General features: G+C 44.2%; 1 protein-coding gene across 1 annotated transcript; it reads right to left on the bottom strand.

The window, feature by feature from the left end:
• Positions 1-1,626: 1,626 nt before the first annotated feature.
• LOC118100358 (liprin-alpha-3) lies at positions 1,627-23,584 on the bottom strand. The gene is made up of 31 exons (XM_047338462.1): positions 23,277-23,584; positions 16,937-17,756; positions 14,154-14,255; positions 13,564-13,728; positions 12,893-12,967; positions 12,707-12,766; positions 12,385-12,513; positions 10,831-10,923; positions 10,443-10,495; positions 9,887-9,980; positions 9,469-9,603; positions 9,275-9,358; positions 9,034-9,165; positions 8,892-8,954; positions 8,718-8,794; positions 8,139-8,325; positions 7,833-8,026; positions 7,499-7,739; positions 7,258-7,397; positions 7,020-7,168; positions 6,815-6,911; positions 6,478-6,559; positions 6,172-6,372; positions 6,000-6,062; positions 5,494-5,520; positions 4,444-4,619; positions 4,258-4,355; positions 3,983-4,158; positions 3,785-3,853; positions 3,250-3,412; positions 1,627-1,854 (listed from the first exon to the last, which is right to left on the bottom strand). The coding sequence occupies exons 2-31, from the start codon at positions 17,270-17,272 to the stop codon at positions 1,802-1,804; spliced, it is 3,714 nt and encodes a 1,237-aa protein (XP_047194418.1). The 5' UTR covers positions 17,273-17,756; positions 23,277-23,584; the 3' UTR covers positions 1,627-1,801.
• Positions 23,585-24,462: the final 878 nt, after the last annotated feature.

Raw genomic sequence — 24,462 nt, 5'->3', positions numbered from 1 at the left:
CCTGTGCAAAATCACCAACTATACAAAGACACTGAGTTTATGCCATTTTTATGTGTATTTCCATGTTTCACGTAAATGTGCAATTTCGTCAGGGGTGAAATAAATATATTCCTACGCTGTAGCATAATAGAACAAACATATTAAAAGAATGCATTACACATAACTAAAGCATTTGCACTACAGGACCACATAGCACCCTCTCTAAGCCCCCCCTCCCCTCCCCTCCCCATCTCACTCCTTTCATGCCCTGTCTTGTGGTATCTTAGTAACAGTATGCTCCTTAGCTCTCTGCATTCAAGCTACCAAAGCTGACAGTTTGAGGATAAACTCGGCATTTACATTTTAATGGCTCATATCCTCACAGACTGAGAGCCCAGTTACTCACACTCACCTGTGAGCGCTCGGTGTGAAAGGGAAAGCCGCGGAAAAAAAAACTCCTTCAGTAGCATTTTACAGGTATGTTTTTTTTTTTTAATTACAGCTTTTACAATCATTATCATTATTGTTCATCATATTATATTCAATCATCATCACTACTATCCAATAATATGAATTTAAATCATCATAGCACAATTTGTTTTTGTTTTTTCTCAAAATGTACACATACAAGTAGCATATCTTAAATGTCCGTAATTTAAAACGTATTTCCTTTTGTCAACCTAAAATGAAATTACAGTCAGTCTTAAAACTAAGTATGAAATGAACGTACAGTTTAATACACACACACACACATACATACTGTACATACATACATACATACATACATACATACGATAGCAGTTATCATACAAAATGATAAAAATAAAATACACACGTTTTACAAAGTCCTGACCCAAGCTTCCACATCATTAGATGATTGATATCATGGCGTTCACTCTAAAATGGTTGATTTTGGCATGCATATTAACACAAATGCTTCAATCTTTTTATTTTTTTTTTCCTAGTTTGAACAGGAGTTTGTCATAAAGCACTTTGCTAATTGTCTCATTGTCTGACCTATTCACATTTGTGCATCTCATGTCTGTTATGGCTTAAGAACATACATCTCATTTATCCTTTATACACTTACACACATTCTCCCCCTTGGACCTCCCTCTCCCCCCGGACTCCCTACTGTGTTACGTTACTAGGCAGAGTATGTTCTAGCGTCAGTCTACGTTGTAGTAAGAACACCTGAATGGACGTGTCGGGCTATAATTGTCGCGATCTGAACAGGAATGCATTTTTTCCAGTTTTTAAAAAACCCACAAACTATAAATTCAATTGTGTCAATATTGCCGTCTCACACTCAAAAACAGAAGAGGAATTCACAAGAGGCGATGGTCACTTTCTACAGGATCAAACAGCATCATGCCACAACTATGGATGAAGGTGAAGCGAGACGGAGAGAGAGAGAGAGAGAGAGCGAGAGAGAGAGAGAGAGAGAGAGAGAGAGAGAGAGAGAGAGAGAGAGAGAGAGAGAGAGAGAGATAAACAGATGAATAAACAAACACTCACTCATTATTTTATCATCTTTTCACAACTCATTCACTCAGTGTCTTTGATTCTTCGAGGCTCGAACGTTGTTTGTCATCTTCTGGTGTCCAATCCGCAGTCTGTGTGTGTGTGTGTTATTTATTTTTTTTCTTTTCCTTGGGTTTAAAATGGAGGAGGGGGGTCTGCAAAATGGAGAACACACTTGACGAACCCTAGAAGCCCCTGCTGAGATGTGACGTTTGATTTGGTGTTCACACGAGTTTATTTTTATCTGCAGATACCGTCTGTCTGCGAGGGTGCTTCTCTCACCTGGTGTGCTTATCTTTTAGCAGGAATATGTTCTCACGGACCCCGACTCCCCCCTTGGACCAGTGTTTACTGAAAGAGAGAAACAGGCGATTAGTAAATATTCTCTGTGTTATGTGTCGGTCTCTGACGAACACTGGAAAGAATTAAGCAAATTAAAAAAAGAAAAAAGGGGATAGGTTGAGTTTGACTCAAGATATTTTGCTGGCCTAGTTCTCAAATTATAACAAAATGATCTCTAAAGCTCACTGATTATCTCAGTTGATTGATCCATACAAACCAAAATGTTAAAATAACATGTTGTGATTTTACAGCTTTTACAGGAAAGAGGTGGTTAGCCTGGCACTGTCCAAAGTTAACAACATCAGTGTCGCGACTGATTTTTATCATTTTCAGTTGAAGTGCTCAGTAAAACTAACGGACTGCTGGTGGTACTACAGACAAGATATTGATTGTCTGCAAGAAGAAGCATGTTATTTACAAAAAAGTCTAATTCTTTCTTTAAATTACATTGTATATTATTAAAATAAACCTTGATTGTAAAGGATTGGGTAAATGTAGTGGCACAGATAAATGTACTGTCCATCCTTGCTGTCACCCTGGTTCCTTTAACTGACTGTTTATATCTGACTCATTTAATTTGACTGTTACTTAAGCCGGGTTACTCAAAGCACCACTTAACAAAGTCTGTTGCCGAGATGACATAATCTGACTTTGAGATTTCACAGCAGAGAGATTTCCTGTATTTCTTCATATCAAACAGATCATCTTCTGAGTGAGGTTCAAGGTGTCCAACAAGTCCGAGGATGCAGATAAACAAGATAACATTGCTGAATCCCGTCCCACGAGGAATAAACAATCACACGTCACAATCACAAAGTTTAAATCTTGAAAAGCTGGATTTACAACCTGGAAGGTGGGAAATGAAAAACACTTTTTTGGAAAAATGGTCATCAGTACTGTGAATGACATGTAATTTGAACTAAATGTGCCATCACGGTTAATTAAAAAGGAATAGAATCCCCATTGCTTTGTGCAAAAGGCCCAAGTGATGGATTCTTTCTCTAAAATGCTGCCTGATCAGCTGCAGGACATTGTTTTCCCATTCCTGTTTAAATTCTGAGGCCTGATTTCCATGCTACACCCTGACGTCAGCTCTTTAAAGTTCAATCATGAAACACTTTTGACCATGTTAGAGGTTTGGCTATAGTTCACTTGTGGCCCAGATCTGGCCAACAGGAGTGGACCATCATTCAATGTAGTGTATGTTGGCCAGATGTGTTGGATGTGGAATGGAGGCCAAATCAAAACAATATTGCTATATCAATACTTTCGGTTGCTTTTCCTCTACTGACTCTTTCAACTTGTGTGGAGAGAAAATCAGGTTAAAGTCCCACAAATGTGCACGAGGCACCATCTTCTGCTGTTTCTGTGCCACAGATTGTCGTCTGTGCTGCGACTCCTCACCTTCACTCTGCACTTTTCTCAGGGTGACAGAGGGAGTGGAGATGGCGGAGGCACGGAAGTTGGCAGGTAACGTTTCTGAGGAGTCGGAGGTCACGCCGCGGAGGTCCTTCTCCCGGAACATCTTTCTCCACGATGGCGACCGTGTAAAGGTTTTTGTGCCGTCCTGTTGAGACAATTAAATAAAATCAGTGATTTACAGGAGCAGTGTTCTATTCAGGGTCTTATTCATTATGCACTGGGGAGGTCTAACAAAGGAGTGTTTGGCAAAGTAGTATTTGTTGTGGTAAAATACCACAGTTGCACAGTTTTTAGGCGTACTAAGCAATTAGCACTGGTGTAAACACAGCTGAACCACTTTGGCTTTCCAACAATTTCCCAGCAGTGCATGAACTGATGCCATAAGGGCGTCTCTTTAAGAGGAGGAGAGATACTTCAGTCTCCTATTTCGGTGGAAATGAGAAGGATCCTATCATGACAAACATTTAACAAACGTTGAACCAATTTTAAATAGTTTTAGTCAACAGACGCCTCCTACCTCATCTGGCCTCCTCTCTGTTCCCATTAAGATCAGAGTGTTGTACTCCTTCTCGAGGAGCTGCCTTGCCTGCAAGAGATTGACAAAGCGGATTTTAAGATCATAATTAAGATAATTTAGGAGTTGAAGATTAGGATTATTTGAGCGATTTCCTTTATTGAGCTTCTACAAGTTGTCAGTGAAGGTGCCGCGGAGTACCTGCGTGTTCTGATTGGGCATCTGCAGGAGGAGGGCCAAGTCGGTGTAGTCGAAGGTGTCGTCTAGCGCCAGGAGGGCCCCGTGCACGCCGCTTTCCAATAGGTTGTCCGCAAACTCCTTCAGCCCAATTGACTGCACCCAGCACATCACGCGCTCATTGGACCATACCATCACATCTGTGGAGAAGCACCACAGAAAGTTCAGTTTCAGAAATAGATGTATTCTCTGTATGTCACGTCTGGAGAGGAGACTCGCCCATCGACCGCAGGGCTAACCTTGATTCTGATGTTGGCTGTCGTCCCTCCTCCTCTCCAGCTCCTTCCTGTCATAGTTCAAGCGCTTCAAGCACATGATGCCATAGTGAAGACTCACCCTGTAAGGGAGTGTGACACATTGCTTTAGTTTCTCATCACAGCTGGTGTATACTGAAGAAATATAGTCCATTATTCTCTCTTTCAGACCTGTGGAAACTGTCCACCATTTTCAGCTGACCCCTCAGCTCCTTCTTGGTGAGATGATCCAGCATGCGGGCATCCACCAGGGACTCCATGAAGTAGGAGCGGTACTGGGGGAGACCCAGGCTTGGCAGCCACTCGTTTCCCACCCACTCGTGGTTCATGTCTCCGTAGGCCAGGATCTGGAGGATGGAGGGGAGGATGCAGATAAAGTGAAGTCAGTCACACTCTGGAATGTAACTGAAAATGGTCTGTGTAACAACATAGGAGTAAGAGTGTCACTCTTTATTTCATTTGTATGCCGCAGTTGGGTCGGCAAGGGTCATGAAAAACATCTCTCTGCTGTGACATTACAGGTGAAAGGAAACATGGGAGTTGTAGGCTGAAATTCCAAAGATAACTACTTATAGTACAAACCATTTACAAAGGGGTTATGAGCTGTAAGTAATTCTTTTTTTTTTTGAAATTTTGATTTGCTAATGCTTAAAAAATCAGCTATAAGCTGTTGGGAAACTTGTGGGGAAAATCCCCCATGAGTATGATGCATCAAAAAGACCTGGCCTCAAACTCAGTTTTAAATAAACACAGTTCATGATTACTCTCAAGTTTTCCATTTAACTCTCCTCTTGTGATTCTCCTCTTGCTGGTACCAGAGCACTTCTGGTTTTCATTACACCCGTCTGATGAGTTTAGATGTTAGCACAGCTCTCCCCTCCACTGACAGGAAACAGACTCCGCTGTTCAACCAAATAATAAATAACAGCTTACAGGAGGAACAACGGAGTGGCACGTCCACACAAATTGTGAGTTTGTGTTAGGGTCAGGGAGATTGTGCAACCTCACGTCAGTTTGTCTGGCATTAATAGTTCGAATAGCTCAGTGTATCATGTTTGTGGATTTGAAGTCATAAAACATACTAACACGTTTATATATCTTATAGGTGTATTTTTGTATTTTAATATTTATTGACAGCAACAGAAATAAAGAAAGACACGGGGAACTACGGATTTCATTGCATTGCATTGCAGTCTTCTGTAGTTTTTATATTTCACTCACCTGGTCCCAGCTGAACTCTTTCTGCTCCTTGTGTTTCGGGAAGAGATGGAATGAAAGAGAAAAGGGACAGAGAGTTGCAAAGAGCGGGAAACATCAGGAGGGCAGTGTGTGTGTGTGTGTGTGTGTGTGTGTGTGTGTGTGTGTGTGTGTGTGTGTGTGTGTGTTATGGTGAATCAGTGTCCGGACAGAGAGAGGGAAGGCAAAGGGAGGAAAAGTTTTTTGTTAGTGAGTTAGAATTAGTCGGAGAAAAAAACACTACGTACAAAACAGATTTTGAGGGAATAGTGAGGGAAAGGTGAAGCCAAACAGGCCTAATCAGAGACAAAGAAAGAGAGAAGAGCTCATCAGTTTGTGAACTGTGGTCACATTTAAGTGTTAAGAGGCCAAAACATAAACCAATTACATGTCAATACAGAAAATAATGCAATTTCGTAGTACGGAATCTACAGAACAAATGCAAAAGTCATGAAGTAAAGTAAATAACTGATAAAAAAACTCTGTCTTACTGGTTTGGTGACAGCAGTGAGAGACTCCATCTCAGCATGTGTCATCCATATATTACTGGTCGACTGTAAAGACAGGAAACACACACATCTCTCTCAAATCCTGTGTACAGGTACTTTGCATGCTGGTGTTCAGATTTACATTAAACTTTTAGTTTCTTTCACTGAGGCTTACAGAGCGAGTGCTTGCTGGTGCGGACGGACTGGTGAGGGAGACCATCTCCTGGATGGCCAGGCGGAGTTTCAGCCTGTGCAGCGGGTTGCTGATGCCAATCTCCCTCTGGATCTCCGTGTCCGAGAGGTTGGCCATGATGGCGCCGCTCTTCACGTTGGCGCGGCACGCTGCCACGTACCACGCGGGCATCCCGACCCACAGCTGGGTAAACAGAGGGAAGACGTTTAAATGTCGCCCTCATCCGACCGGACTCATCGATCTGAGCTGAATTGATCAGTTTAAACGGGACAGTTTGCCTTGACGTACCTCGAGCCATGTAACAACAGTGGGGCCGTCCCACGAGGCGAAAGGCAGACCCTGACGACAGGCCTCCTCCAACAGGTCGTGCCTGGCAAGACGGGTGGAAACACAGGTTTGACAGAGATTAATTTCTTCCTATCTCTTCTTACCACTGTGTCCTTTTATAAATAGATAATCCCACTGAACTTGTGATACCATGATATGTGTGCCTTGCAGCACCACCAGGGCACGATTAATAAATATCTCCACCTCAGGCCTGCTTAATATACTGCTGTGCAAATAGAGAGAGCCTATAGTTGGGGTTCAGAGATCTCTATTTAACACGAGAAGTGTGTGGGCTCACTTCTTTTTGCTACGGCGGTCTTTTTCCACTGTTCCAGTCCCAAGTTTGGCCAGACCCAGAGGGTCCGCAGAGCCCAGGTCATCAGACGGAGTGGAGGCTGAAAGAATTCAGAGGTTAAATGGGATGTTTTGTTTTGCCATGATGACAATTTCTGCATTAGACGACAAAACTGGTTTCTGTGAATGGGTCCAATCGGTTATCTAACCCAGTGAGGAAGACTCGCGCCCAGGTGCCCCGATCCTCCCCTTTTCCTTTTTGCCAAAGAGGCGGCCGATTGACGACTTAATGCTTTTCTTTTTGCTGGCTTTGTGGAGGGAATCCTGGCTAGCAGTGATGGCGCCATCGGCAGAGAGACTAGACGAACAGAGAGGGAGAAGAAAAACGAATGAACGAATGAACCGCAAAAAGATGCTAAGCTAATTTATTATTAATATTGAGCGTACCTGCGGAATTCACGGTGGTCGTCGAGGCCGGCCCCTGGGTGAGTGTGTGTCATTCGGTCCAATCGTAGGGCGCGAGGAACAGGAGGAGGGGTCGAGTCAATCAGGGCAAGTGCTCTGCATTCTTCACCATCTTTGCTATTCTGCAGGGTGGAATAAAGTTCAGTAGATTTACACAGCGTTCTTCAGATTGACCTCATTTAAAGAGAATCTAAAGCTTGTAGCTCAACTTTCGATAAAGTACCTGTCTGTCCGTCTCCCTGGCGGGGGAGTGCGGCAGGCGGGGGGTGGAATGTCCAGAACTGGGCGGTGAGGGAGACGCCAACGTGGAGGAGGTGATGGAGGGTGTCATGTAGCCCCGCCCAACGCTGTCCCGTCCTCCCAGTGAGGAGGGCGGAAGGGGAGCGTCGAGGGCCACGCTGCTGACCCGGCTCTCGATCTCCTCGGCCCTCAGCTCCGTGCTCTCCTTCTCCTCCTGAATCAGCCTGAGAGACGAGGAGAAAGAAGACCACTAAGGGTGATTCTGCACGACCAAACATTTCAAGTACTGTGGGTGAGACGAACACAGAAAAACTAACTTGATCTCCTTGTTAATGGCCTCCAGTTGTTCCTGTAGCATGATGGCTAAGGTCTGTACATCCGTCTGTCCGCTGGGAGAGAGAAGCTCCGATCCAAACAGAGTCTCTCTGTCGTCCTCGTCATCGGAGCAGCCTCCGTCCACACCGCCGTCATACCCAGGACCCAGCATAGTCCCGCTGTCCCAGTCTCCATACTGGAAACAGAGGGAAAATGGTGGGAAAGATGCAGGACATGAAGTCATCTTAGTAGAAAAATTCAATATTATCATCACAGTCATCAACATTATCTCAGCTTGAGCTCAGCACCTTGTTACTATCGTCTCTAGACTGCCCCCAGCGGCCGCGGTGCGACCGCCTGACCACCACCCCACTATTGGAGTTGCTGTAGCCGGCCGGGAGCGAGCCGCCGCCCTGGGGGTACCGCAGCTCTGAGGCGCTCCCTGGGAGAGATCTTCGAAACAGGGTGGAGGGAAGTGAGCTCACGCTGCCCGCCCTACGGTGAGAAGATCCACAATTCAACTGTTATATCACCACACGTGAAAGAGACAATGTCCCAAATTCCAGGGAGAACAAATGACAACAAACACGTCTCTCTGGAAAGCAAAGCAAATTAAATCAGTTGCATCCATATGAATAAGATGTGTACACATTATTTGCATTTTTACCAGCCAGAACAATACCCTCTAGATGCAGTATCAACAATGAGTTTCCAAAATAGATTTTAGTGCAAGTACATTACAGCTACACATAACTGGGCTCCGGCGGCGCAGTGTGCATAAAGTATTGTATTCCTGGGAAGATTTTGTTTTTATTTGGTCATTCACAAACCGTAGGACGTACTGTAGCGTTAAAAATAAATCCCCTTAAAGGTTCACTGTGGCTAACCTGGAATAAGAGCCAGGCCGGCCTCTCAGCTGATCCAGCTCCAGTTGGATCCGCTCCAGCTCCGCAAGCAGCGTCTCCTGAAATACAGAAGAGAAAGGCTGTGAGGGGAAAGTTCAACAAAACTGGAGGTGTTGTAACCCCTGTGAGAATAAGTTTAAAAAGGGGAATGAATACCTTATTAGCGATAAGATCATCTTGGATTTTCTTCATATTGGACAGTTCCTCTGACAGAGCGTTCTAGCAGAGCAGAGGAAAATAGTGTTATTCTCCACTTTGGTGCTAAATATACTGCACGAGTGATTCGTTTGCTCCGTACCTTCTCCTCTAGTGCTGCCATCCTCTCTTTGAGGTGGAGCTGCAGTCTCTCGTTGGACTCAGACAGAAGCTTGTCCACCGTGTCCGAGAGACGTTTGTTGTGTTCGTCGTTCATCTTCTCCCTCTGCCTCGCCTGAAATGAAGCAAGGCCACAAGACAGGTCAAAGGTCTCAAAGAGATCAAGTTTTAATTTCACGAATAAAGAGGATGGAGTAATGTGGAGCGACGATAAAAGACGATACCCTCTGTAGTTCTTGGTTCTTCTCTTCGAGTTGAGCCTCCATTTGCCGTAGCCGTTCCTCAAAGTTTCCGTGGCGCTCCTCTGCCTACGTGAAAGGGAACATACGAATATTTACAAATGCTACAAAGGTGTAGTCTAAGAATTATGGATGCAAATTAAAGCTTAGAGGACGCCTGTTACTCTGAGTCAAAGTACCTTGTTGAGAGCGGCTACTCTTTGGGCGAGCTGGGCCTCGATCTCAGGCAACGTCTCTGCCCTCTGCAGGGTCTGCTGGAGCTTCTGCTTGGCCTCATCCAGCCGCTCCTGTAGCTGTCGGTTCTTCTCTTCACTCTGGACACACGGATAGAAAACACAAAATCAAGCTGCTCACAATTGTCTTTTTTGGGGATCTTAATTGAATCTTGTTATTTGAGAAAAATAAAGATTAAGATCTCAGGCTGAAAGAAGAAGGCTATTTCTCAGGAGCTAAATTTAAGAAGCATGAGAAAATAGTATAATTCTCATATTTTCCTTTCCTGTGAGCGGAGCTATGACCTGAGATGTATTTGTCTAAATACTACAGTATCAGTATCAGTACAGTAACAGAGCTGAGTATAAATTACTTCAAACTCACCTGTCTGTGCAGGGACTCCTTGCTGGCCAGCTCATTCTCCAGCTTGTCTTTGATATCATGGAGAGAAGTCGCCTCCCTCTGGGCACTGAGGTACCTGCGCGCAACACAAAGAGGCCATTGAATGTAAGATCTGTGCCGCACGCAGCTCTTGACCGAAATAACAAATGCATACGAGATGACACGTTGATTTAAGGTTGTGTGGTACGGAAGGAACAAATACCTGATATAGAAATAGAAAAATCAGCAAGGGCAGTAATTTGAGACAATTGGGACACAGAAACTTTTTGCATCCATTTAATTGGACTCTCACTTTTGTTAGACCTTTTTTTTGCTTTTTGCACTTAGCTGCATTCTTAGTGACAACATAATGCAAATCTCATTATGTAAAACAACCTGAGTCTGTACAAGGAGGTGTCAGGACACCTCTGCGCTACATTCTCAGCCAACAAGTGAAACATATGGTGCATTTGATATGTTCATTACGGCCGGTGTGTGAAACAAAAAGTTTCTTGTGCTCATTAAAACGAACAGATTCCTTAAACACAATGAAATTTACCTGCGTTCTAATGTTGTGATCCTTTCCTCCATGTCCTCCCTTTGGCAAAGAGCCTGAAGGAGACAGAGATATATCATTAATAAGACAAGCTACAGCAAAATACATGATGTAACAGCTTGTGATTATACATAATGGCCAGGTAAGAGAAAACATCTAGGTGTTTATGTATCTGGATTAATTCTAGACTTCCAACAACTGCAATTAAAAAACAAAATCCACCTCAAAAACTCTTTAATTTCTCTGACTGACCTCTCATTAAAAAATAATGCATATTATCATTTCTGCAACATATGCCCATTGTGTTCAAATATACACTCGCAGCCCCGGGAGTCGAGGGAGCACAGGATCTTTTGGCCGTGCAGGAAGAGACAGATTGGCACACACGGACCTCTTTCACTTCCCTTTGGAGCTTCTGATTGGCCTCCTCCGACTTCGTCACCTCCCTCCTGGCGGCCGCAAGCTGTTCCTCTATTTCCCCAACCTGACGCGGCACCACGGAGGGACACAAGAAGACACAGATTGAGCCCAACATGCCACAACACCCAGGATAGATTACAAATGTCTGTCTGGTCGATGTAAGTCTATTGAAAAGCACGACTGACCGAAATTACATGCTGATTCTGAGATTGTGCATCTTTTTGTGATTCTATTTTCTCCTCAGTACTTTAATCCTCTGACCAGATGATATTTTATTGCACAGACATATATACAATATGCTTACGATCAAATTCAATGTGTGAGTGTCTTGCTGCACAATACACATTATAACCATGGCTTTTTAAAGCAGCTGCAATAGTCTAACTGGCCACAAGAGGGTGGAGGGAGACCAATAGACTATCAATCGCCTCCTTCTTGGAATCTACTGGTGGAAATAGCTTGGCACTGCTTAATGCAGTGCACTGAAGGAATTTATTACAGCAGCCAGTATTTGTTACATCAACTAAATTAAAAAACAAAACACAAATTCACAAAAATGCTTGTGTTTCTGTACTTGTGAGTACTTTATCTAAATGCTAATAACCAACCCTTTAACCTCAATAATTAGTGCTAATCTCAACCCTAACTTTACAACTAATCCTTATTTAATATATTTTTTGTATTCACGTAAAAAATGGAGCATTAATTTAATCAGAGAGCTGGAGTGGAGCTTGTTTATCAGCTGACCAGTAACAGCCAATAATATTCCTACAGGTGTACAGTGAGGCTGATATAATCTGACACTTGCTCGTGCCAATGCTGTGTCGTGCTGCAGCTTCTCTCACCATAACAGCCTCCTCTCTTACATGCTAAGGATTTAAATTAACCTAGGTTTAGTGTTGTTCAGGTGTCGGATATTCCACGTGAATGATTTGGACCAATTTGGTTTTGGCAGAATGAGAAAGCGATGAGAGTTGTGAGGCTGTTTTTTTAATGCTGCAAAGCTGCTGTCAATCAAGTCGGACCAAACCACAGCAACACAGTTCTCATGAAACAGATTAGCTGAGTCTGTGAGTTAAGAATCTTAATAAATTATAATGAATTACAATTATCATATATGTTGTAGTTAAGACTGATAATCAGGATTTGTGACTTTACTCAGACTTGAGCATTGACTGCATTCTGACTTGGAAGCTGGAGACTCTTTGTTTTTTTGTAATAAGCCATAATAAATTGAGATATTGAGAGCTATATCAGCACTGAGACATTTTCATGCCAGGAGATGCATATATGTTTACCAGCCTCACATGCATACTGCCAGTAACGCAGCTACTTTTCCATTTATTGTACATTTTCCTTTGCAGATTTCACATCAAATTCAACCTTGATAACTCAACTAATTTAAGACATTACATTATACTTTTTTTTCAGCTAAAACCCTGAAGTCGAAACATTGACTTTTAAAAACTCTGAAGATACAAACTCATGTTGCATCTTCACTATAAAAAAAAAGGCATGCGCTCACCTGCCGGCACATGAGGGCCAGCCTCTCCCTCAGCTGGGAGAGTTCCGACCTCTGTCGCTCTATCTCTCCCTCTCTCTGTCTCTCCAGGTCGCTTTCCTCCGGGCCAGAGGAGGGGCCGTTGGGTAGTCGCTGGAGCGATGGCGATACAGAAAAAAAATGAGAGCGATGAGGAAAAACAATCAGTTAGAGTCAGTTACGTTTGCAGCTACATGTAAATGAGCTGTAGATGAGATGAAGTCACACTGACACAACATGAAACCCAAACATCTAATTTCTACTGACAAAAACAACTGGAACCAACATGGACAAAGCCCTCCCTTACATCTTTCCCGCCGTCCACCCCTTGTTGACGTCTTTTAATTTGGTCTTTTAAAGAGATTACCTGGAAAGAGGGAGACAAGACAGGAAAACAGGCGATAAAAATGCATTATTTCTCCTCTTCGCGGCGTTCTTCATACCAAACTTAAGAATCCTTGAGACACATGAAATCATTTGCGTTGGATTTTACCTCTTGAGAAGACGTTGCGAGTTGATCCTCTAACAAGGAAACCCTCTCAAGGGCCACGCGGAGCCTCTCTCGCACCTGTGTGGTGAGGCGGCAAGAGGTGAAGCAGGTAGAAATGCCATCGCACACCACGATTCAAGCTGCTTTCGTGTCACTCAAATGGATTTGCCTACAGTATCTACTTCTTCTGACCCTCCCAATGTGCTTTTTAGAAGGACCAAGACAAAGTCTGAGGTGACAGAGTCGATTAAACAGCTCACGAGAGACCAAAATATCACGACAGAGTTTCTCCACAACCTTTCATAAAGGTACATTGCATTGTGTTTCCCTTAATCTGATGGGATTTATTTTCCTCTTTCAAACTTCTATAATTGCTCTAAAGGGCAAACTTCAGTAAAAAAAAAGATCTTCAGTGAAAGCAAAAAGTCAAAGACATGTGTAAAACTTCTACTTCCATTGTTAATTATTTAAAAACTTAGCCAGACTGTCTGTCGGGTGCTTTGTCACTGAAGGGAACCAAAATAATTAGCTGAACGTTGCTAAAATGCTTCATGGACAAGAACTGCAGAATTGTATCACACAACTGGGACTGAGACCGACTCACGATTGGCCGAGTGCACGCGTTGTCCAATCTTTACACACCGTCTATGAGCCTGATCTACAGTTTGACCCACCTTCTCATCTAGGGCCTTGTGGTGCTCAAACAGAGACTTGAGGGCCTTGAGGACTTCCACCTCACTGGAGACACCCGCGGGCGACTGGGCTTGTCTCTTCACCACCGTCATCCTCAGACTGCGCTCGTGGCGAGACACCAGACACTCCAGGTGCTCCAGCAGCAGCTACAGGAGTGGGTGGAAGGGGAAGGAGATGGGGAAGTGACGGGGGAGAGGGGGGGGTGCAAAGGGTTGAACAGGTAGAGGTAAGAAAGGGAGTTTGAAGGACGGGGACACAAAGGAAACAGAGAGCAGGGTAGGGGGAGAAAGAGAAAGGGAATATCCAGAGGAGTGAAGGGTTTTAGTGGCGACAATGACATGAAATAGGGCGAGGAGAGAGCAGGGTAGCAGAAAGGGACAAGGAGCGAGTGGGTGAGATAACAGAAGCAGATAAGGAAACCAGAAAAGAGAACGTGGAAGAGGAAAAAAGGGGAGGGGGCAAAAAAATAGCAAATGAGACAGTGTCACACCCACACAAGCACAATGGGTGAGGAAGATAACACAGAGGCTGTTACAGTGCTAATAAGCAAAATGGCCGCTAAACATCTTACACGTGTGTTGTTCCTCTCCGCCTTGAGCTCAGAGATCTCCTCCTCCCTCTCCAGAAGGTGCTCCCGGCAAACGTTCAGCTCTTTAGTCAACACAGCAAACTCCTGTGGAACACACACACACACACACAGACACACACACAAGCTGCGTTCAGGGGCGAGGAAAACCAACTGTTTAAATGTATGGGTTTAATAGTTTAAATGGTCTCCGCGCAGCCACTTCAGCTGCCATGAGAGTTTAAAGCAACAAATAATAACTCGGGCCCGACATCGCCCATATTTAGCGACCCTGGAAAGTAATTAAACAGAAACATAAATGCTGACGTGAAGCTAGAAATATACACAGACGCTAGGAACAGACTTTGCGAAACACCTGAGACCTGGAGGGACGTCGGAAGACGCACAGGATGTAAACCTACATAAGAATCATGCAAATCACTGACACAGTTTCTATCTCTCTCTCGCTCATCCTCCTCTGTGAACTCGCATTCATGGACGGGTTACGTCACACTGTTACACAATGGCTCTGTACTGGAGTGCAAGGGGAGAGACCCCTAACCCTCAACCCTCCCCCCCAAAAAAAACAGCATCAATATGTCATCCACAACAGTGCAGGGCATACGTTTGTTCAACCAGGAGAACGTGTCATGATTTGGTTAAAAAAAAGGAACAGAAACCCGTTGAATTCCACGATCATTGGTTCCTTCAGGTCTCCGTGTCTCCACATCCACGGCTTCAGCACGGAGGCACTCGCTGTTTACGAGAGTGACAATGATGTGCAGATGTTTACAGTTCAGGATCGCCTTATGATATGTAAACAGTCAAAAATAGACACGTGAAGCGGGTCTGTGTGTTTGGATGGGGGAGGGAGGAGAGAGCGAGCCAGAGACAGAGAGAGAGAGAGAGAGAGATGCAGATGGTGACACAGTGGGTCCATTGGCTCTCGGCCTTATGGGATTGTTTCTTGTTTGGATAAGGGTCAGATTCTCAGTTGGCTTCCCTTGTCCCCTTGTCATTTCTGTTCTATTTCACCTCGCTCTATCTCTATAGTCTCCATTCAGTTAAATCAATTTACAGTACCGACTGAGTTATACAAATAGGAAATACAAATTTGAAAATAGTTTTGCCTTCTTGTGTGTGATGTTTTTATCCGGGACCAACAATCCAAATGCTAGATGATCACATAGAGAAGCCAAAACTGGAAAATATGTTGTATTTTTCCTTGAACAATTGAAAAAATGATGAATCAATGAGCAAAATAGAAACATTTGAAAACGAATTGTTTCAGCTCTAGAGGTGATAACTAAATATTTTTGAGAAATACGACAGTCAACGTGTATTGTTGAGGGCCCGAGGATGTGCGGTGTAGAATTTGGTGAAATTTGGACACGATATACATTCAATATCAATAAACTTTGATTAAACAAGCAACCAGCGCTCTGTAGCAACAGCGGCTAGGAGTCAATAACAGCGGTGCCTGAGACTCTTTAGCATACGTGACCTCGATTACGACAATAGCGCATTCACGACAACGGTAACAACAAATGATTCTCCAGTTCAGGGTTGTGTGTACTGAGGGAAGTTTCGTGCGGCATCAGGGTTCCTGCAGCCGGTCTTGCCGCGGCTCAATTACTGCAGGTCACTTTTACCCTTTCAGAGAGAAGACTACGACCAGCATCACCACAGGCCGAGCGAACAGACCATTCCAACAGGCAGGCTTAGAAAGGCCACAGCACTATAATATTGATAATATTGAAAAAGAAATGTCATCCATAGGCTTTTATATAATTGTGCGACATTGTATCCACTCCCTGTACGCTACTCTTCCTTTACCATATGTGAAAATATCTAATGTTCTTCAGTAGAGCAGCATTAGTGACTATGTTGAAATGATGTCATAATTTTTTCTGTCCTCTTCCACATTTAAACATTCAAATTAGATCTAAAAATGCAGTAAAAATACCCCTCTGACTCTCCTTCAAAGAAACTAGAAATACAAAGACTTGATTTTAGAACAAGACGATTCAGTGTCGACTTCTAAAAGACAAAATGTGCACAAGCAGCCTGAATTTACTTTAGACACGTGCACACACAGTTGATGCACTACACGCAAGCTGGAGAAAATATAAGCAGACCTTCTCATACAGTGATGAAAAGTTTAATCAGGTGTGACAGCAAGCTCTACACACAGTAAACACAATACACATGTTCAGTGCTGGAGAAAGCTGCTTTGTATTATAGCCGTAGGATAAAATCTTCCAATTCCAGTCATTATTAATAAGCCATTTCAAACCGCAAACGAAAGAGAATCCATAGAAAACCTAGTGTTCATTTAAGTTAAGCTGAAGCCATGAACAAATATCATCTTCCAGTGTCATTAATCATCCGCTAACAACATGGTCAACAAACACAATGAAGCCTGATTACACAATAAGGAGAAAATTGCATATGCAACTTGGACTGAACAGCCAGAGGATGACAGGAGCATAAACCCACTGCATTAGTGAGAGAACTTTTGAAGATGCAGAGGGGGAAGTATTTAACATCCACTTTCTCGCTGCGTCTCTCTGCATGAAGTGTCACAGCAAAGGCTTACTGTCTCATGAGCTCACTGCACAATGACACACGCTCACACATCACAAGACTCACACAGCACAGAGGATACACAACGTTGCCTCACAAGGAGACGCTTGCATCGCCAAATCACGCAGTTTTTCGCCTCCAAACCCGACTCCATACACACACGCACACGTTGTAAACACACACATGTATGAACACAGTTGTACCTGTGGCAGAGCAATGGACAGCTGCCTCTGGAGTGACTCCTTTTCGTGGCCGAGCTCGCGGAGGCGGAGCTGAGCCGTGCCCAGGCAGTCCTGTGTCTCCCTCAGGTTCTCCAGCAGCCTCTCCCTCTCTGTCAGCATGTTGACCATCAGGGACTCCAGGTTCCCCGTGCTGCCCCCTTCGTCTCCTCCGCCTCTGGGCTCCCTCCCGCTGAAGCCTCCGCCAGCCGTCGCACCTCCAGTGCCCCCGACCCCTGCCCCAGCAGGCGAGGACGGGCCCCCGCCGGTTCCACTTCGCCCATCCTCAGAAATGGTGGGCATCACCTCGCACATCATCATGAGACCGTGGCGTGTGTGTCAAGTTATCAATGAAGAAAATCTAAATGGGGGGATTGTGCGTGCAAATTGTCTCTTTCAGTGCCTTGATTTTTTGTTTTTTTGAACTCGTACTAAAAGTGTGATGTACAAAATATAAATCTTCAATCCTCTTCAGTTTTCCAAAAATATCGTTCCTTTGGTCATGTCTACACGTCTTCTAGTGTTTATTGCCTTTGTGTTTTTCTCCAGCACTTCTCCTTTGTCCGTGTTTGCTCACTTGTCTTCCCTCACAACGTCCCAACCTGCATGGCAGACGATCAGAATGCTTGTGTGTTCCTGCGTTATGCAAGAAGTATCTATGGGGAAGCCATTCTGTGGGTGGCTAGGATTGGCGGAGGGTGAGGGAGGGAAGGGGGCGATGGGGGTAAGGAAAGGGATAAAGGAGGCCTGATGCTCCAAAATTGTGTCCACGAGGCAGAGCTCCTCACTGCACCACGGGTAAGAGCTGAAAAACAAAGCAGGCATTGCATTAGATCCCCCTCAATAAACTTCACTGTGCATTAAATGAGGAAGGACGCTGCAAGCAAGAGATGTAGTTTGAGACAACACAGGCTAATGTAGCTCTATGGAAATGTGACAGTAATACCAACTGATGGATTGCAATTAGCATTTTTACAGAATAAAGAACATGTTGACTTAGTGTGTAATAATGTAATGACAACCCAAATAAAAATCAAATAGGATCTGGATCTCTGCTTAATATATTCACTGAGCCTTAAGATCTTAACTTACAGTGAATGAAATTGAAGATATCTTTATATCTGTGCTAGCCAACACAATAACCCATGCATCAGACATCTTTCAGAGACAAGAATGATAATATTACTGTTGAGATGAGTGATCAGAACGCTGCTTGTGTGTTAAAGTAGAAACCTGAGATTTTGGTAAAATAAGCTTTTTCTGCTTTTCCCCTATTGAGTTAGATGAAAAGAGCAAAGGGAGTGATGGGAAATTCCCTCTGCTTAAATAGGCCGCCAAATTGTGTGGGTGTGTATTATAGATGATTGTGGAGAGTGATGTATGTCACATGATGTATGTCACACCTGATTGGAGCAGCGCATCTCGAGTTAGCTGCCTGAACTAGCTCATAAGCATCGCTCCATTTCTTAATCACACTAATTTATGTCCAAGTGTTTTTCTGGTAAGTTTGGTTTTATTTAGTTAGTTGATGCTATAAAAAATAGGGTTAAACGTCATGATGGACAGCTGAGACTGACTGTGTTTCGGCGGGAATTCACTACTGCTTCATTTCCTGATAGTGGGAGGAAGTGGACACGCAAAAGTCCATCTTTAAATTCAGTCTATGGGTGAAACAGCGTCCATGGCTTTGTCCAAAGAAAACAAAACTCACCCCAACCTGTCGTTTATATTTAACAAGAACTTGAAAGTGCAGGTATGGATTTTGTTAGCTAAACTAAGCTAAGATAAGCGGAGCTAAGCTAAAACTCCCGAAATATTGAGCCATTGCTTTACGCAATCAATGATCTCAAAGAGATCAATGTGTTGTTCCCTTTCACAAAGGTGTTGAAATGCTCATCTTAATGATAAAAACAGTCCTCAGTTTCTCTGCGTAAGAAACTCTATGATCCACTCATCTTCCATTTCCTGTGTTTCTTTTTTCCCTGAATAAGGCCTCTCTCTCTCTCTCTCTCTCTCTCTCTCCCTCTCCCTGCAAACACTGAGCCAAATGGTATGGATTCAGGCAATCAACATTATTATAGCGCCTGGTGTCCCTCTCCTCTTCCCTCCTATATTCTTCACTGTCTAGTCGACAATACTCAAGGGCTTGCACTGGCCTTTATACTTTTAAGTGGTTTGGACTGATTTAGTACCCGATGCAGGCTTATTTACGTCAGTGAGACTGGGCTGCAAAATAAAGAATTTCTTCGTCCGAACAAAATCATCCATTTTGTGATCAGACATATTTATTAGCACAAGCATGGATCAGCAGCAGTGAAAACAAGTCTCTGCCAGTGGTCTTATTGTTATTATGTGGACGTCCGTGACCGAGGATGGGGACTGCGAGCTGGTAATTGGAGACCTGATGCAGCTCTGCATTAGCTCCTCATCCTGGTGAGCCGGCCAGAGCACTTGGCATCCCCACTGTGTCCCACTAAAAAACAACTTACTTCCATTCCCGCTCCACCGAGGGATAATCACTGATGCAGGACTGAGCCAGCGTCCATGACATTTCCTTAAAATATAGTTCCACTGTTTTAAGTGACCTCAGATTTAAGGACTGTTTTGAACTTCTCTAACACGGTGATTAATGCGTATGCAGCCTGCAGTAGCTGCATGGACATTAGCAAAGGGGTAGACTTATAAGGCCCTGGTTTAATTTAAGATGAAGTGATAACCTGCTTCATAGATGCAAAAGATCTGTGAGTGTCAGTCCAGGCAATGATGTTGATGATGCTGATTTTGATTAATGATGCTTTTTGGCATTGTATCATTGGTTGCAATAGGGGATTTGTAAGGGGACAATGATGCAAAAGCAAACTGCTGTATACTTTTGAGAGTTTTGACACACAACACAATAGTTAACTGTCCAAGTATTTGCTCCAAGATTTTGCATGCAACCAGCATCAAAAATACCTCCCATACTGCTGAAAATGCCAGGTCAGGTGTTGGCATGTACGTGAATATATGTACAGATCTGATCTTTAAAGTATATTAGTTTCACTCTGATAAAACTGCAATTTTCTTTTCCCAGAAATCACTTCTTCCTCACTGCTCCAGAACAGCAGTTATGCTGTACTGCCACTGGCAAGGACTGTTTTTAGAGCGGCTAAGAAGAATTGATTCTGAAATGTCAGCAATTTGGCAATATTTCATGCTAGAGAGTCCCATAAGTAAAACAGTGATATGTAGTATATGCTAGACCTTTCTTTCAAGCTATTTAAATGAAGGTATTATTGTGTGTTCCTATTCATTTGTGTATTTTGACTGTGAAACTTAATAATGAAAAGAAGTTATATGGCATCCATTCTCTGTAAGCATTTGTTTTTCAAAGGCTTTAACCTGAGCCAGGCCAAACAACAATGATAGCAATCATTACTTCCATACAGGGTTAGTATCATGCAGCTGCTAAAATACGTAATGTAAGTTGTTATTTTCTTAAATGCAATGGTATCGGATCGGTACTCTGTATCGGCTGATATGGAAAGTCCATGTATCGGAATCAGTGCCCGGAAGAAAGAATTTGTATCGGAATATCTCTTGCTTCTATGTAAAGTGAACCACTTATCGGAATCTATAGTTTTTCTAAATGTATTCGTGGAGGGAAACATTTGCCCTCGTGTCCACTGCTCTTAGTAGTTGACTTGAAGGTGTCACTATGTGTCTCTTCATAAAACTCACTGGATCAAACTGTGCCGAGTATCTCTAATGTTTACTCAGACTGTTCTTGCAGCTCTTGTAGATCAAGACTACAACAGCTTCGGATTTTTACTTTGTGACCCAATGTACCCAAAATATCCCAAGGAACGTAATGTGAGTTGTTCCAGGACACGTTGGAATACTGAAGCACAGGTTGGCCTGTAAGCAAAACTTTCTACCACTCAGCTCAGGATAGTCTTGGAATTACTCGTCGTCATCGGCTGCAGCTCTTCATTAGCACACAGGGACAACAGAACAAGGTGTATGATGTAAATACTGCAGACTATTCTATATACTGTGGCGTTATGATGAGCCTGCGCTGGGGGAACAAAAAACAAAGGATTCATTGCTAGAGTCCTGATTCAGTGCAGGACAAACTATAACTGTGCAGGCTGCAGTTTGGACTGAAGCGTCAGCTGTGAGGTCACTGGGCTTCGGTGAGTGTGTGGAAGAGTAGTAGGGGGGGAAGGCGACTAAAGGACTGTGGATGTACCACAACAGAACTTTAGAAATCTTGCTCGCATGGGAATCTGGCTTTGGCTTTTCGAGCATCATTTGGACCTTTTTGGTTTTATTGCCAGTGAGATCATCGGGGTCGACAGAGAGCTCGAGCTCGTGATAACCTGCTTGCAGAGCTATAGTAGAAGAAGCCGCATTAGATTCATGGGTGTAATGGGTGAGCTCATGCCACAGTGTCACCACTAGTGCATACATACACAGTGTGTATGCATGTGCACATGTGGCTGTTTTTCATATCATGGTTGCACCCCCCCATCATCATCATCATCATCATCATTATCATCATCATCATCATCATCATCATCTTCATCATCATCATCATCATCACACTGAATCCTGCTTGTATCCTGGTGTGGTCAGACTAAAATGGATCTGCAATTAGTTGGTTGTTACTCAATATTCACATGACACAAAAATATCGTGTGTGTGTGTGTGTGTGTGTGTGTGTGTGTGTGTGTGTGTGTGTGTGTGTGTGTGTGTGTGTGTGTGTGTGTTAGTCCAGCAGACACAGGGGCAGTGAGGAGAGAGGTGAGGGGTCTGCAGGCTCCCCCAGCCTTCTTTCCTCAGGATGAGGAGGGACTATAGAAAAGCTGGGGGGGTCTCTGCCTCTGCATGCAATCTGCTTTTTTCCCAAAAGATTTTTCTTACATCCACTTAAGCTTTAGATCAAGGTCTCATCGAAAAGGACTCTGCCGGCACCGTGCACGTCTGGATGTGCATTCTTGGCATCTAAAAGCTTACATGAATAGCGGCTAATAATGAACGCATCCCCCTTCTTCCTCCTCCTATAATGCCATGAAAACGCTGGGCTATACCCCCCATCCCCTCACCCACCCACCCCCTCTGGGCAAAGAAACGCATCATTGGAATCGATAAGTGATTGTCGGCAGCTGGGTGTATAGGGAGGCAGTGAACGCACCACCGGGATCACTCGGACTATACAGCCTATATAACGCGCTTTTATTTGCGCTGGCATCTCCACACGCTCACACACACACACACACACACACACACACACACACACGCACACACACACACACTGCATACCGGGGCTGATGGGAAAAATGACGAGGCTCTCTCCCTCTCCAGATGACAGGTCGACTCTAGTCTGTGGATACATGGCTACACCTCCATTTCTGGCATGCCTGCATTTGGATGAAAGGACCGTTCCATGCGTGCCAAGACGCACAAGCGCGCACAGGACTTATGGTAAATAAATTTAGGAAAAAAAACAAAACCTTTGTGCATTGGTGTGATCTCAAGGCAAACAGGAGGGAGGGAGGTGAAGTCTGTGCTGTATAGAGACCCCCTCCGGTCCATGCACTACACTGACTGAGACTGTGGAAAGCATCACGTCAGGATGGAGGAGGGAGAGAAAAAAAAAATGCACATCGCACATTTTCAGTGATGGGCCCTGCCTGCTTCCATTCTTCTTCCTCCAGACATGACAGAATGATCTGCTTCGTGCAGGCCCGTGCGTTGCAGGAGCAAAGGAACTGGGAGGTTTGGGCTACACAGCTCCCAGCGGTAAAAGGGCTTAGTTACAGCCATGATTAATTACAAGCAACACATAGGGAGGCCAATATACTGTAGTATCTCAGGCTCTCTCTACCCCTCTCTCTCTCTCTCTCTCTCTCTCTCTCTCTCTCTCTCTCTCTCTCTCTCTCTCTCTCTCTCTCTCTCTCTCTCTCTGAAGTGGCACCTCACCTCCTCCACCTTTTGCAAAAACCGGGAGCGAGCACAAGCGCGCCCTAGATAAATCGTGCCGTGCGCTGCCAACACACCTGTCAATGCCGGACGATGGCTGCATATAGTCTTTCCAATATGAGGCTGTTTGCTTCTATTATCCTCCCTCCCTTTCCTTCTCCACACACACACACACACCGACACACAAACCATACACACACCAACACCCCCTTCGATCATCGTTATCACACGCACGCATGCATGTATGTATTTACATCAGCGCATGCATATTCCTCCTATATGCGCCCCTGCAAAGATTAGAGCTATTTCTCCATCTCTCCCTGTGCGATCGCGATGGGGCGGTGTGAAGTTGCATCCTTACCACAGTGATCGCGGGGAGCCATGTAGTGTTCATGTCCACGATGTTAAATATTCCTTAGGTCCATCGTGGTCGCGCGTCGGCGTCCGTGCGCCCTCATCCGAAAGCGGCGGCGAAGCCCACAGCGCGTGTTATTTCTTTTCTGCCGCTCTTCTTCCTCTTTTTTTGCACATGTAAACGGCGAAGAGGAGGAAGAGGATGGAGGGAGGATGAGGAGGGAGGAGGGGAGAGACGATACGCCACCTTACCACCGACTCCCCCTCTGTCGGATTGGAAGGTAATGGGTCTTAAAGAAACACTCTCTCGGCATTCTCCGCATCCCTGTGATTTACGCGCGCGCCTCGCTCGCTCGCACGCACGCACTCACGCGCGCGCGCACCCCCTCACTCGCAGGCCAATCAAACACCTGATTAATTATACAGTGTGTATGTATAACAGAGACAAGTGTAAACCAACTGCAAGACATTTTACCTGCAAGGATCCCACATTGCCCGAGTCCAAATTCCCTTATCAAAATATATGATAAATGGCATGTGCATAAATTACAGTGAATAATAAGCCATGTATTATATTAAAGCTGCAGTGCATTCTTGCAAAAGAAGCATGAAGATGTGTGGGATGATGGTCTGCAGGCCCAACTTCACACCATCCCTCCAGATGTTGTCCTTCTGAGTTCAAATGTGTCATTATCATACTTTCATATGCATCAATTTGAAGGACGCAGTCTCCACGAATCACAGCTAATCCCACATAGCGATCATCACCTTCTTTCTGCTGCATACATCCAGTATGTCTGATGTATGACAACTGAAAAAAGACACATGCTCTTATTCAAAGTCTGTGCAAGAAATCATTAAAGTGCAGCCAAGACATCACGTGATTACAATGGCAGGAGATGTGGTTAAAATGAATATTATAACAATGAACTTTTAATCAATCTATGGAAATGACATATCTCTGCATTCTGTCCTTAATGTAATCACCATCCACACAATATGAATCCAGCAGCCCACACACATAATATAATCTCATCATTAATATGCATGTTGCTGTTGATAGCACATTTGTAAACAGATGAACAGGTCCATGTGATATGGGTGCATATGTGTGTTTGTGGTGTGTGTGTGTGTGTGTGTGTGTGTGTGTGTGTGTGTGTGTGTATGTGTGTGTGTGCAGCTCAGTAAACATA

Source organism: Hippoglossus stenolepis, chromosome 21, assembly GCF_022539355.2.
Source record: "Hippoglossus stenolepis isolate QCI-W04-F060 chromosome 21, HSTE1.2, whole genome shotgun sequence".
NCBI classification, from domain to species: domain Eukaryota; kingdom Metazoa; phylum Chordata; class Actinopteri; order Pleuronectiformes; family Pleuronectidae; genus Hippoglossus; species Hippoglossus stenolepis.
Note: the sequence above shows the minus strand (reverse complement) of the source record. Positions and strands in the feature narration are given on the sequence as shown.